We start from the raw sequence: 16119 nt of genomic DNA, 5'->3' as shown, positions 1-16119 counted from the left end.
CATAAATATAGCAACATGGCACAGTAAAACATTCAAATTTGCAAATATTTCATGTTTATTTGACAGATCCTGCTCCCATACGTAACTCTTTTTCAAACTGTTCAGCTGTAAATGTTCCATCCAGTCTCTCCTGATTTGGATTAAACACAGAGTATGCACTTAGTTGTCCTCTTCTTCTAGGTTCTGTCTGAGTATTTGTGTACATCAAATATGAGCATGAAACCACAAAGTAAACTGCCCCAAAACCTATTTCGATAAAAAACTTCCACAGACACAGCCACAAAAGTACCTTCAACCCTAAAGGAATATAGTCTCTCCAATTTTTTTCAGTTAATTCATCAAAGTGTTCTTGAACGCTTGTTGCTGTCAATATTTCATTGGTTGCAACTGGTCTTTTCCTACATGGTGCCTGCTGACCCTATAAAGAGAAAAATATTTTAAGCACTTATTCCGACACATTTTATTTATCTTGATGTTAAGCTGTTATAATTTAAAACATATTGATAATGCAGTTATTCACAGCAACTTCATACTTATAAATTCTCATTCTTTCCTAAGACAATATACCACTGGAACCACCTTGCCCCTGCAGTTGCCCAACTCCCTACCCCAGAGCAGTATCTTTTCAGTGCAGCCATAGCTTGCATCCAACATGTCTCACCCTAGTTTTCCAGACCCTGTTTTTAACATTTTTAAATATTCTTTCATCTTCTTTTAACTTTCTTGCGATTTTTGACGCACAGACATGTCTATGTCACTGTAAGTGGTTTGACATTAACTGTCTTAAATGTAATCTATGCAAACACAGATAAGTTATATATACAATGTATGATATAAGCAAATGAAAGTTCACACTTGTATGTATTGTGAAAATGCTTCATTTAAACCCCATTTACACAAAGAAAAATCTTTCAATATTCACATGACTAAAGTCAACATCATAATCCCATCAAAAACATAAATAAAGCAACAGCGCACAGTAAAACATTCAGACATGTCTATGTCACCGTGAGTGGTTTGACATTAACGGAATATAAATAGATTAAATAATAATATACCAGATATCTCTTTATTTTTCACTTAAAAAAGCTTGCCGTGATAACACAATCAGAAAAAAGTAATACATTCAATATGTTTTTTTTTAAAGTGGGCTGAGTTGACCTGTGCCAAGTTGACCTGTGCAGAGTTGGTATAGGGCCGAGTTGACTCTACCAATCAAATTTTGTTTTCCAAATAATGTTAAAGTACTAGCAAACAAGAGCCACCGCCAGGTGTGGACACATATGTCCAATAAATTTATACAAACCACTTGTTTTGACTTTGACTAAAACAGCTGATTTTTAATAAAATAATATTTATATTTGATACTCCCGTTCATATTTGCAAATATGAGTTCATATTCGGTATTTAGACAAACTGGAAAAACTCAACTCTGATATAACTTACAAAAGTTAACAGAAATCAAATAAATGAATCTAGTATTAATTTGTAAAATGTTGCTTAAACGAATGTTCAACTTGGCAGCATTTAAGAAATATCCTTAACAGATTTGAAATATTTATCTGTTGTTCACTTTTTAATGCAGCCGAAACAGAAAGTAGAACTTGGAAGTAATTGATACTTTTCCTGTTGCTATCAATGGGTGCACGGCATATTTATGAGCTTTTAACTGTCTCATTTCCTTGTCTTTTTAGCATATAATAATTATATTTAAAAAGATTTCGTAGTATGATCAAAAATGCATGTACTGACAAATGTTCCATCCGAACTTAACACTATCCGGTTTTAATACAAGTTTTAAAAATGTACGTATATGAAATTCGTTAATACTTCTGTCGGTATGAATGTCTCTGTCGTTTGCTTTGACTTGTTTTCTTTATTTCTATTGCCAAATAACCAGACTGATATTTGCGACCGAAGAGAGTTCTGCTCTTTTTCTTTTTTCGCCCGAAATTCTGCCAACTTCGCCTCCATCGGGTAAACGCTTGCCAGCTCCTATAGCATTTTTTCTGAAAATACATGCAAGCGCTTCGACAAATACAAGGTATACACCACTAAATCATCTCCTAAATTGATTCTCATAAAAGCTAAAAAGAGTCAGATTAGTCTCTTTGTTAAATAAACCACAAGTGAATTAAAAAACAAATCGCCATTAATCTTATATTTAGCAAGAATTTTAGTCAAGTATATACTGTGCAGTAAAGCTGGAAAATGTTGGAAAATGTCTATCCAAAAATCAGCACGACCAAGTAGGCCTAGTTTAATTTATACTCTCCTTAATTTAAATTCAGGAAATAAGTTCACAAAAATCTTTCCATTTTATATCAATCCAATGGCCTCTCCACGGTTTTCATTTTTTTATCCAAAACATGATAAATGTCGGTACGCCCCCATGCATCATCTTAAAAATAATGATAATAATTGATAAATACAAAAATAATTACATTGTAATGAAAACGGTGCGTTCTTAAACATGTATATATGCATTTACCTGGTCCTTATTATTTCACTTTGATACACATTGCACAAAGTTATATTAATTTTATACGATAATAAAATGTATTGTCGATAAGTCACCAAACTTAATCGTTAAATTGTTACTTTGATTTGGCCAATGAGTATTATTTAATCATTTTAGTCCCTCTCGTTTATAACTGACTAAGAACGCTGACTCTGGCTATTATATAACTTCATCAGCGGTGGGAATTGCTTATTATGTAATTGTTTGTGTGTATTTTAATTTGAGCTTATTTCTACTCGCCACCGGTTGCCTATATATGGGCGAGTCCTCCGCAACAGTATTAGTCATTTTATATTTTGGCGGATAGTGCAAGATACAGATACAGAAAGATGCCCCATTTCCACCAATTCTTTAATTAACGTGCCAAGTGTTTAAGCACTCGTACACGGGACCTCGATTTAAAGTCTCATCCGAAAGACTGGTTAGTCATTTTAGTTGGCAGCCCGGAAATTGAACCCACAATGTCGAGCGCTTTTAAAGCAATACGCCTCCAGATTCATGCATATTTTCATGAAAATTTTGAAAATGTATTAAAAAGTAAAATATTGTCAAGCGAACAAAGAAATATTATTCACATGGCAAACAGCACTAACAATTAATTTAAATTGCCAAAAATAGGTCAAAATATGCAAAAATGACCATAACTGCGTTAGTAACTTAACTACAAAATCGGCCATAAATCGCACATAACGAGGAAAGTGTATCTTTTATTTTAAATCTTTTTTTACTTTTCATAAAATGTCAGTACTTTTGTCTCAATTTTTATTTTCTTGAAATACTTTAGCTCATCTGGAGGCATGGAGCTTTAATATGTAATGTACATTCTGTCAACTTATGTACATTATGTTCAATGGTTGACGACACAAGCGATGCCGTTTAACCAATTTTCGTCCTTCAGCTGACCAAATATTTCATTACATGTTTGTTTTTGCAATTGGTTAGCAGGTCATTTTTACAACCTGGAAAATATGAAAACATTTTATTATCAATTTATATTGAATCACATTTGACGACCGTAAAATGAACTTGTAAACCATAATGAACGTTGAATGATTGGCTACTCAAGGGGCACAAGGGTACATTAAAGTACATGCATTGTAATCATTTTTTTAACGGTTATACGATATATTAATGGTCCCAAGTCACTACAATAACAAACTACTCTTCTTAAAGCAGTCAGGAGTCAATAAAACTTTCAATAAAGCTTGTTATTAATTCCTGTACAAGCAAATGGTGTCAAATTTATTTTCTAATCTACATTTGTATCGCAGTTGGTCTCAAGTCATAATCAAAACTTACACCAAGGTCCATTTCAATATAAAAATATTTATTTAAGTAACAATCAGCTAATAGATAGGCCCATTTTCTTTTTACCAAAGCAGATGAACTGCTTATCAAAAGTATAAGAGCCTTTCATGAAATTGTTAAAATGAAATTAAGTTACCTTTCAATAATTTAATGTCTTAAGTAAATATAAAAACCAAACACTGCTTCTTCCTATTAATATGTAATATAGTCAAGGGAAATAGTATAATTACAGCAATTTAAGATTAATAAGTACAGTCGAACTTCGTTCGCTCGAACTCGGAGGGCCTGTGCAAATTTGTTCGAGAGATCGGTAGTTCGAGCCAACCGAGGTTGAACTATTATTACATTGATCATATGCATAAAGGTTTTCCTAGCTTACATCGTTTGAATGATAAATGCGTCAATATAATCATTTGTTACTATATCTGTTCGTCGAATATTTCATACTCAGAATTATTATCCCAATGTTTAAATTAAGTATTAACGGTTCGCTGTGTTTTATCTATATTCAGGCATATTGTAATTGGTTGAGTTCGATTGGGCAATCACACCAAACTTGTTGAACAATGTATAAAATATATTTATATGTATATAATGGGATGAATTTAATTTTAAAAAATAAATTAATGAAATATTTATTAAAAACATTTACAGCATCATCTATTTGTAGTCATTTACTAAAATAAACACACATACAAGTATCATTCTATAAATAGATAACACTGTTACGATTCACTTTACATGAACCACGGTTGTAATTAAAGCCGTCCGGGTAACGTCATTCTTTATTGGCATGCATATTTCACTTATTTCACAAGTTATTTTCTTTTAATCGTTACCATAAACGGCAAATCAACAATATTATCATACAAATAAATCGGTTACAACACCTCTTTTTTGTATCAATCTTAATTACCTTTGTCACGATCACGAGGTGTTAAAAACATGTGTCGCCGACTGTCATTTATTTAGGACATACCAACTTGTCTTTTTGTGTTCGACCGAAAAGGTGTGATTTTCACTATATTTCTGCCGAAGGGACCAGAGATCAGGTTCGAGAGTTCGAGCGATCGGTGTTCGAGCGATCCGAGGTAGAACAATATATATTATATAGGAATTTTGCCGGGACTGGGCGATGAGTTCGAGCGAAGGAAGGTATTCGAGCGATCCGAGTTCGAGCGAACGAAGTTTAACTGTAATATAAAATTCAGGCCATGTAAATAAACAGATATTTTAAAGCGAATCTTATACTTATGGTTAGTAACAGAACAGCCCGTAAACTTTGCTAATAATAGAATTGTCATGTAACTTTGGTACAAACAAAATCGAATCGTGCAATATATTTGTATATAAAGTAATAAGGAAATTTTTTGATATGCTAAGAAAAGGGGCGTGTATTTGGTTAATAAAATAAATAATGATAATAATATCTGATTTTTTTAATATCATAACTATACCGATACAAACATAATTAAAATGCCACGTGTGTTTCGGTCATCTAGGTCAGTCCCTACATTCGGCGTTTAAAATTGCATTAAAAAGCGGATGATGGAAACAATGCACAATTCAATTTTAATAAATAGCAATGATTCTTCTTTTCCCGGTAAGTATTTGCGTTGGCTACATTGTGGTGTCCGAGTGTACCGGAAACCCACATTGGCCACTGATTTTAATTTTAGTTATTTTTAAGGTACGACAGTTGCTTTTTCCAGTAGAAACATTTGTTTCGCTGACGTGCAGGTTTCATTTCGAAGACTTGTTAAAAGATTTAATTGCCTCTTGAAATATACGAAAATACAAAAATACAAAAATGCATCTTCATAGGGTTATACTTGTTATTTGGCTATCTGAGAGCACGTCTATATACATGTACGTGTATATACATGTATTGTGAATAGCGGTGATTGACACGGTAGTGCAGAAAAGTTGCATTCCAAACGACATGGACAAATAGAATGGAATAATATATAAATGTATAATACTTGAATGCATTTTGAATGAAATAGAAAGAGTGTTATGACAGTGCCTTGAATAGTTTTGCACCTAAAAAGCCCCGTAAAATGCGTGTAACACGGTCATATGTAGTTATTGTATTATCTGGTACAGTATTTATTATATGTATCGTACACAAACTTAACAGAACACGTATTTCTGTGAGTCAGAAATAAAACAGTTAATTTATTATAACATCAAAGAACACGGGCAGTTATAAAAACATTTTCTGTTAAACTTCTTTTGTTATGTTTATTAGCTAATCACTTTGAAGTTTGATATCAATGAAAGTTTCAAAGAACGTTTATCAAATTCTAAATAAATCCATTTAATAAATCAATCACACCACTGGCCCCTATAAATAGCCAATGCTAAAATTTTATCATAATTTTCAATTTATATTCCCTTTGAGGACTTTAAATGGAAGAAATTGTCAACAGAAATATTTTTATTTTTGGAAAATTATCGTAGTGGAAAGCAGTATCTGCAAGTATAGATTCCAATATGTTTAACTATAGATGTCGACCTTGAAATATCTGCATGGATGACAATAGCTAGGAAATCATGACATTTTTTTTTGTAGTTCAATTTATTAACTGTATATGTTTAAAGAGAGAGGTGTGATTGTTGACAGTGCTCCGAGTTTCTGAATACTCTTTGATATATATTTGTATAGTAACTTTTACGATGACTTTGATATTTTATAATCTTTTCTTTTTTCTAAAACCTTTTCGGATATTCAAATACGTTAATGCATTTCATTCCAATAGTGATTCAACTGCTTTTTGTAACTTTACGTTTTTATGTGAAATTGCATAAATGAACAACTTAGATCATTTTATTTGTGTACTACCTTACATTTTGTGGAAAAAAAAGGTTGGACTATGATATGTTTTCTTGTATTGCATTTCAGTACGGTTGTATAACGAGGATAATGTTCATATGTAATTGAAATACATTTGTATTTACATTTGGTAAAGTATGCATGGTGTTACGAAATCAATCGAAACACATGTCCTTATAATTAGAAATTGTCATTGCCAGAGCTTCGGTCATGTGAGGTCGCGGGTTCAATACTGGGCCTTTATCTGTCCAAAGAAGCAAAATGGGAAAATTTATTTCAATCTTTCGTCCTATGCACTAAAGAGATTAAAATGCAATGAATCCGGTGTTTTGCGCAGGAATTATTTTCTTACGTGACAAGTTTGAATATTTTTTTTAACTATTGCCCTTTAATAGCGAGAAACTTTCTCCGAGAAAGTGTAGTATTGACCAGTCGTTGGTGATATATTAGCATCGCTATACTGCGAGATAGGATATCGATTTGGGTTGATATAAATAGAATATAATCAATCCGCGACCCAGGTATCTCTGTGCGTCCATCAAATATTTTAATGTTTTCTTGTCAGGACTGTTGAACGGTGTCGTGGTTTCGAATAAAACACATTTCATCAATCATTTAACCATAGTAATTTGGGAAAATGTGAACTGTTTGTTATTAATTCACGTATTGCACGGTGTGACAATATAAACTTTAATTATTAGATGGCTGGAAATAATATACGAAAATACAAACTAACCATATCAGGATCTTTATGAGATAAAATATATAAATATATATATAAGCTTTATCATTATTATCGGTGTTTATAAGCGGAACTATTGATTACTTAAATTAGACCGGATCGATTGTTTTGGGCCGCGATTCGAGTGTCCGTGCCCTTTGTCTTTATTATTTACCCAGTGTCAATAAAGGAATTCGTTACACGTTGGCTTTTCAAATAGCACCTTGACTACGAACTGATACGTTGAACGAGGTCTGAACAGCCCGTATTGACACAAGTATTTATTCCCGCAGATAGCAAAACTTATTTGGAAATAACTGACCACTCTTGTTAGAGAGGAAATGAGCTGAAACTTTATTTATCCAGGTAAGTAGCTCATGGTTAAAGTTAAAGGGTAAAATCTGTGGATTTTCATATCTTAAAGTGATTCGAGATAGCTCACCGGATATTAAATTCGAACAGCTTGGATTTTTACAATGGGGTAAATATGGTTTTGAAAAGATTCAGCATGCTTAAAATATTTTTTTTTTCAGTTTATTTTTTGCGTTAAGCAATGAAACGCCTCTTGAATCCTCAACCAGAGTGTACATATATATAACTAGACCACTTATATAGAGTGGCTCGTAATTTGTCGTGAGATTAAGATTTTCCACGGTACATTCAAATGACTTCGTGTTTTAAACAAATAGTTTTTGCACTACTGGTAATTATTTCTATTGTGGTAGATTTTGATCAGATGATCCGGTCTTTGTTAGACGATCAGTGTTCAATAAACTCGTATTATCGACATACAGAATACTGACGTGAAACTTTACCACTTAAACTAATGGGAAAACCTAATCATTTTTTAACAACTCGTTTTGCTTTAAAATAAGAAACAAGGACATTTAAGAGGGAAATTTGTTTTTCGGATATATCAGTTTTTGTAAATGTTTTTGGTCACTTTCCAACAGAAGTGAATTACGATCCTTTATACGGTAAGTAAAATACAGACCAATTACTTGACAACGAAGTTATGCCCGAATAGCATGCGATCGTGTTACATGATTTTAAGAATAGCTTTAAAATTCTTTATTGCATTGTAGGAGAGAAGTATCAATGATTTAAAATTTACATGTGAAGAATATACAATAAAGAAAATTAAGGAATGCCAATTCGAATCTATTACAGGTCTCACAAAGCAAGGTCGGATAATTATGGCGGAATTAGGACTGGAACGGCACCATGCAGTCAGTCATAGCGAGTTGACTTCAGGCCATGATGTAACAAATCTGCTGTCACAAATCAATCAGAATTTTAAACAATCGAAGGCGGACCAAATACTCCGATTGTTACAAGATCAGGATAAGGTAACGGATAATTCAACAGATTCCGTGGCAGACGACACTGAACTGCTTAGAGAATACGATCAAATAAAGGAAGAAAGGGTTCTATGTGACAGTGATACATTAACTGACTCTAGTTCTGATTCAGGGGATACTTTAAACACAGTAAATATTCCAGAAACGGAAGTAAGTAATTCACGACAAAACAAACAAGCAATTTCAAAAAATATGCAGGAATATAAAACAGAAGCTGTTGAATCACGAGATATGCGAGGATTTAGGAGACACAGGGCACGAACTTCTTTCGGTTTTCATGCCGACATGAACGATGAAGTAAACAATGAAAGTGTGCCCGTTAATTTCGATACAAGGGATTTAAATATAAGACCAAAATCAAGTTATGTACGGAGACATCAGTTTAAAAAAAGAGAGGAACCTGATCACGTTCAAGTTGAACCGGATGTTGTCGAACCTCCGCCTCAGAGGCCGTCAAAGTCTGCAAGACCGAAAAGTAGGCTAGGACGCTCGTCCGTACCTAAAACGGAACGCAAAATTGTGATGATGGAGGCAGATGTGGTTGCTACTGAACCTGAAAATGTTCCTCCGTCACGTGACGAGTCTGTACGAGGAGGTGCTAATAATATGTATGATAGGTTTTCAAGCGTAAGGCAGCCAAAACGTGAAAGTAAGAGGACCAAAGCATTCTGTGATTCTAATTTTGTTACGCAACAACAGACTGTTGAAAATGTTAATGTTGACAGTGCCAGTTTAATGGACACAGGTGATGACTTTACCGAGGTACAGACGATTGCACCAAATTCAAATGTAACAAACACACGCGGCTCTTATTTGTCTAATTTTACAAACAGTCAGGTTCCGCGAAATTCGCCTATTCAAACAAATGTTCAGCATGTACAAAAACGTCCCAACAAATCTTATTCAAGACCGGAACAAAACCATAACAATGGAAGCTATCAAACACCGGCAGTTCCGTACGAGTCACATCTTATACGTACTGACACTATGACAAGCAATGGGACATTGAGGGCGGAGCGTCCGGATAATATTTCTCCAACTTCTCAGATTCCTTTGAAACGGAATAATTCTAATTTAGCGTATGCCAGACCAAAGAATCCGGAACCGGTTACGTCACGTCCCATAGAACGCCCAGATATACGACCTAGCACACGCACACGTCGTCTGCATAGACGATATATGGCTCCTACGCAGTCCCACATGTCTCAAGTAAGACCTACATCTGAGTCAGTGATACTCGCTAGACAAAAGACTGAGAAAAACTTGATGAAAAAGCAAGCAGAAAATCGACCTCATTCTGAGAAAATAATTATAAATTCTCAAAGCAAAAACATTGACTTGAACCTCAACCCTACACAGGGTCCACAGACTTTTGTGACGTCCAAAGGTGGCGTTACACAGGCATCGCATGTTCACGAAGGAGGATTCCGTGGTTATGACCCAACTAGTCGATTAAAATCGTCAGTACAAGCGCGTGATCTCCCTAGTGATTTGACACTTCCTCGACGTGGTCAAAATAATGTTGTTATGGGTGGGCGTCAACCTCTAGCAGCATTAATGAAATTGCCGTCCTTGGAGGCGTCTCTTGCGGCGAAAAAGAAGGAAAGGGGGCTAACTCTAGCAGCACGTGAAACTTGTGTATGATAATGTTTCATGTTTGTGTTTATTTTGAAATTGTTTTTCGGATTTACCATGTGTTAAGAAATTCAGCATTAAACCGTCTGCATTTGTTTATGGCGAGAATTGCCGCGCATTTCTGGATGAATGATTCAATTACATAATTATAATAATATGAGCCGCGTCACGACAAAACCAACATAATGCGTTTGCGACCCGCATGGACCCAGACCAGCCTGCGCATCCGCGCAGTCTGATCAGGATCCATGCTGTTCGCTATCAGTGTCTCTACTTGTTATAGGGTTTGTAAGCGAACAGCATGGATCCTGATCAGACTGCGCGGATGCGCAGGCTGGTCTGGATCCATACTGGTCGCAAACCCATTATTTTGGTTTTGTCATGACGCGGCTCATTGTATACTACAAAATTAAATCAGAAACTATTTTATAGCTTGATATACGATGTCGAATGTGATAATTTTTTATGTATAGTTATAAAACAAAAAGTATGCGTTATTATTTCATGGACCGATGGATATATATTTATTCCTACTTTTTACAAAATCATTTAACTTTTTTATAAGTGGAGTTTTCGTCTCAAACTTTCTATTTACCCATTAACGGTACCTAAAATATTCACCAGGCGATAAATAAAAAAATATATTTAAATAGCCTGAATATCTAACTTGGCGTTCAGAAATTCTGTCGCTGAGACAGAACTATTCTGAATAATTTAAATTCAGTGTTTAGTATGTCATAAAGCTATTGTTGCAAATAAGCTGAACTTTTGGCAGGGACTATCGTGAGTAATTGACGGATTTATCTATTATTGTTTTATGTCATGTAAAGTACCTATGGTGTTAATGTCATTAGATATACCATAAATTGTTAATGAATATAACAAAAATGAGGAACAATTAAACCACGAAAAGGTTACAAAGACGTTTTCTTTCATCTTAAAGTCAAACTTTTCTGTAAAAAAATAGCATTTTTAAATTGGACATGGTGAAGAGACATTCATAACCGATGTTATATATAGCACCGTGATTTATGTAATTTTTGTAACACATGTAATTGTTTTAAGTTTAAAAAAGATCATAGGGAATGTCTTCTTTTACCAGTTGTGTTCGGATGTGGTCTTATACACAGATACAACTGTATTGTATTTCACCCATAACGATTCCGAACGTTACATGATTTTAGCATCTATAAAAGTATGAAGGTGAAGTGAGACAGATATTAACCATTGAAATGACCCTGGCTTTTTGTTACAAAAATAGACAAAAAGTGACTTTCTATGCAGAAACATTTATTTAAGTCATTCGGAAATAATGTCGGATAATTTTTCAACCCATGAACATATTAACATAAAGAAGCGTCTATTATATAGATTTGCCTCACATTTTGTATTGCATTAAGTCTTCAAAACCATTTTGAACAGTGTACTCTTGACAGAGTGAATGTTTAAAAATATAATTGCTATAAATTGACAAAATAGTAACAATTATTGACAGATATTATCTGATATTCAAATTAATAATCATAGGCTACTATAAATTAATAATAATGTTAACGTTATTAAACGAATGTTTGACTTAAACAATTTCTCGTTAGGATATAGAAATGATTTATCATTGAATCATTTAGAAGTCAGGGATATTATTAGTTGATATTAACCGCTATTAAAGCAGACCAAGAAAATTCGATTAATACACTTGACCGTTCTTAAAGAAGACACAATGTCCAATAACATATTTCAACTTGACTTGAAGAAGGAACTGTCTAGAATAAATAATAAAAAATGTCGGGATTTGTAAACAAACAATAAACAAATCAAGAACATATATCTTCCATGCAAATAGCATTGATAGATTATTTCAGAAGAGACTGTATAATTTTATTGAACAATTCAGAATCTCTGTAATCACTTCACTTATTGTCATTTTTATGTATAAATATCTTATATAAAATACCAACACGTCAATATAGACCAAATACTGAAGTTCATAGCAAACATTCAAAGCCAAGAAACGGGATACTATGAAAAAATGCGAAATCTTATCTAACTGTCAAGCCGAGGACGACTTTATGGGGATCAATGGTTTAAAGTGTACTATTTCCTTTGTCTGTTTAAAAATTCTCTTTTAAAAGTGAATATTAGCAGACGACTTGAACCGGTAAAAAAATAAAAGAACATTGTTGCGCTAATATAATTGGTGGTGAATCTTTAATAGAAATCAAATTTCCTTTATCTTTTTTCCGTAACGACCCGTAAACGTTGTCTTTTTATATAAAAATGGGCTTTAAAAGGTACCAGGTATATATTTTCTTAAGTTTGTTTTTGAATAACATGCCACTTGAGGGTTTAAGATAAGACTCTTTCGGTTTTATTGATTTATATCTATTTGACAAAATTGATAAAACTTTGCTACCACGGATCAAAGAAGCTTTTCAAAGGGTTAAGTTATCGTTTGTCAAATAGTTTGTATGAATTAAGATGTCTTACGCCTGTTTAACCATCTTTAAAAAAACGTGCTCTTGTCTTCAATAGAAGAAGCACCGTGATAAAATTAGATTAAAGCTGCTAGATCTGAAACGAATAAAATATAGAGGGATATTATTACCGATGTTATAGTTATTTAATAGCAAAAGTAGATTTAATTGATTTATTCTAGATCGGTATTTCAATAAAAGGCCGTCACGCGATCATTTGAGTAGCGGGGAGTCACATTTATCCGTTTCCTATATATTAGAATATACAAACCGCAATTGAATAAAAACAAATAAAGTTTAAAATTACCTATTATCTTAAAAGGTGCTCTTAACATTAACTTTTCAAACTTCCTTTTACCATGGCCCCAGCTTTCACTGAATAAGGTTATATTATAGTTTTAAATCTTCCTATTTCTACAATTATGACTAGAATGTATTTATATGTTATGTTTTAAGTTGTCTGAGTCAGATTAGGAACGAATATACTCTGGTCAATTATATATGCATATTTAATTTTAGAAGCAGAATGTATGCTCTGTGTGCATATTACGCATGGCTGCTTGCCGTACCCCACCTATATTGGGAAAAACAAAAGTACATGTTATTGATAGGTTATACATATTTTCCACCTTTTTTCACATATTGTCTTTCCCATTGTCTAAAATAGTATTGTAATTGAATCCACCAGTAGTTAGGGTGCGTCCAGTAGTGACTAAAGGTAGAATATCAGACATGTATAAAATCCGGCTAATTTATAGGTCATATAAAATAACCTTCATAGAAATATGTCAATCGATTCTTTTTATCAACCCTGGTATAATTAATTTACGATACTTCCTGAACCGTCTTATCACTCAATTAAAATGTGAAATTGATAAATTGATTTAAGATTTTTAAATTAGCTTTGCAAAATCGATTACTTAAAGGAAAATAACGTTGTTATCAGCGTGGTTTAGTTAAAGTTAGAAAGATGGTCACTTATATATGATGAGGGTCAATTTTTACTTTATTTAACTTCGGAATTTAACAGCATTCCGTTAATCACTTTTGTTTACTTGGTAGTACTCGATGCTGTTTTTTTTGTGGCATGCTTTTTTTTAGCAACTTTGATAGTGTAATGTTTATGCTAAAACTTTTGCAAGAGCTAACAGAGGAATAGTCCGAATACAATCACCGGTCTTTCATCATTTAGTTGTATAGCTTAAGTCACTTTTCAGTTTTTAACGTCCAGCCAAAGTGCGATTCGAACAGACAGCGTTTCCAATTTTCGTATATAAAAAGTGGCGTCTGTCACCAACTCGTCAATATTCCCTGCTAATTTTTTATTTCAATCTTTTTCATCTAAATAATTTATTGATGATATATATTTGCAATTTTTCTGTAAACTTGTGTGTTGTCTTGCTATCTGAATTTATTACAGCGAATATTATCTGTATTAATACGACGAGACAGATCATGCAAATTCTCATTCATTTACGCTCATCTTATATTTATGTTATCTTATGAATAACAATGCGATCTTTAAACGTTCGCTTATTGCATCCAGTTTTTACCATGATTAAAATGAACCTCGGTTGTAAATATGCAAACAACTTTCCGATCGTTTCCTTTAAACAAACGTGAACAAAAAATCGATTACGAATCATCGGCGAAAGGTACGAATAGTTTTCTTTTTAGAATAAATCCTGTTCTGCGATGCGCGATCCATTAAGTGTTAATTTTGACATGGAGCTTAATATTATCTGTAATAAAATCCCCTATTTTGAGACTCTGGGATTAGAAAGAATTTCAATACCCTTCAGATATGACGGAATCAGTATACATAATTTTATGTAATTTTTAACCTGTGGTCACTTGTTGTGAAGAACGTGTGCAAACAAACATGCACATGAAAGTTGTGTAACGGTCACCGATTTATCAATAACATTTGAGCCACGCCATGACAAATCCAACTAAATGGGTTTGCGACCAGCATGGATATAGACCAGCCTGCGCATCCGCGCAGTCTGGTCAGGATCCATGCTGTTCGCTACCAGTTTCTCTACTTGTTATAGGGTTTGTAAGCGAACAGCATGGATCCTGATCAGACTGCGCGGATCAGGATGCGAAGGCTGGTATGGATCCATTCTGGTCGCAAACGCATTTAGTTCGTTTTGTCGTGACGCGGCTCATTTGATTACAAGCGCAGTTAGTAATAATCAGTTTATCGTTTTATCTTTCCACTAAATCAAACAGGCAACACGTTTGAACGTCACCAAGCACAAAGTAATAGAAGTATACATTTTATTAATAATTGTTAAACTAAACCATCCTGTAATCGCCCGGTTAGCTCGATAGGTAGAGCGTTGGACTGAGATTTGGGCGTCCCGGATGATGAAGGTATTGGTCATGAAATCCTTCTGCGGTCATCTGTTAGTAAAGGGAACTAGTTGTTGTAAAGTGCTTGACAGCCTGCCCAGAACGATGCGATGGCTGATTTATAAGCTGGTAAATTCAATGTGGCTTACTGCCATGATCCGATCCAACACCACCACTACCACCACCATCGACTTGCATTACTCCCTCTGATTACAACATTAAGACACTGTTAGTCCAGAAATCTCTGGAGGATTACGGAAGTGTAATTCAAGGATAGCAAATGCAAACTTACGGCCAACATTCAGATAAAGATAATTAAGAGGACGGGGACATAATCAAAATTGGTATCACCATGAGGATTGGGCATATTCATTTTGAATTTTGGTGGGTAATGTAAGTTGTTTCTCAGATTGCACTATATGAAGCAATGAAAGCAAATGTTTACTTTCTTTTAATGTATGTCATATTCCTTGAGTAAGTTTTCCACATGTGTATAGAATTAAGAAATATTTGGAAATGTGTTTAACAGCCACACGGAACTAAAAATTGCTAATATTTAGTCCTCTGTCCATTATGAATAATCGGCAAGAGATGTTCCGAATGATTAATTGACTTGACAGCAGTCGCAACTTTTTGTATTTTTCCGACATTCTTTGGATAATCGGCGAGGCGTTCCGAATTATAAGATACGGTAACACTGTCAAACAGGCGTTTTTTACCGTATAAAGTCGTATAAAAATGGGCCTTGAAACGGCTTAAAGCCACGAATAATTTACAACTTAGATAAACATATTAATCAAGGATGATCACCTTTATTGCTAATAAATCATAATCAAATAACAGCAGACTAACTTTACTGACAAATGCAGTGGCAAAAATGTTATAAAGTGGTTATTATTTGATTA

General features: G+C 33.8%; 2 protein-coding genes across 4 annotated transcripts; one reads left to right on the top strand and one right to left on the bottom strand.

Moving 5' to 3' along the window:
• Positions 1-55: 55 nt before the first annotated feature.
• LOC132719913 (SAYSvFN domain-containing protein 1-like) lies at positions 56-2001 on the bottom strand. Its single transcript, XM_060703871.1, has 2 exons — positions 1831-2001; positions 56-418 (listed from the first exon to the last, which is right to left on the bottom strand). The coding sequence occupies exons 1-2, from the start codon at positions 1972-1974 to the stop codon at positions 56-58; spliced, it is 507 nt and encodes a 168-aa protein (XP_060559854.1). The 5' UTR covers positions 1975-2001.
• A 5211-nt stretch (positions 2002-7212) lies between these two features.
• Positions 7213-11299, top strand: LOC132719911 (uncharacterized). Of its 3 annotated transcripts, none has more exons than XM_060703866.1 (2): positions 7213-7752; positions 8557-11299. In XM_060703866.1, exon 2 carries the CDS (start codon positions 8583-8585, stop codon positions 10389-10391), a length of 1809 nt encoding a protein of 602 aa, XP_060559849.1. In that variant the 5' UTR covers positions 7213-7752; positions 8557-8582; the 3' UTR covers positions 10392-11299. The 3 variants fall into 3 exon arrangements, with proteins under 3 accessions (XP_060559849.1, XP_060559852.1, XP_060559851.1); XM_060703869.1 differs by lacking the exon at positions 7213-7752 and adding an exon at positions 7753-7867; XM_060703868.1 differs by lacking the exon at positions 7213-7752 and adding an exon at positions 8083-8363.
• The last annotated feature ends 4820 nt before the right edge of the window (positions 11300-16119 follow it).

Source organism: Ruditapes philippinarum, unplaced genomic scaffold (genome assembly GCF_026571515.1).
Source record: "Ruditapes philippinarum isolate M1 unplaced genomic scaffold, ASM2657151v2 ctg367_1_1_1_1, whole genome shotgun sequence".
In the NCBI taxonomy this organism is placed as follows: domain Eukaryota; kingdom Metazoa; phylum Mollusca; class Bivalvia; order Venerida; family Veneridae; genus Ruditapes; species Ruditapes philippinarum.
The sequence above is the reverse complement of the archived record's forward strand: the minus strand, read 5'-3'. Positions and strand labels throughout refer to the sequence as shown.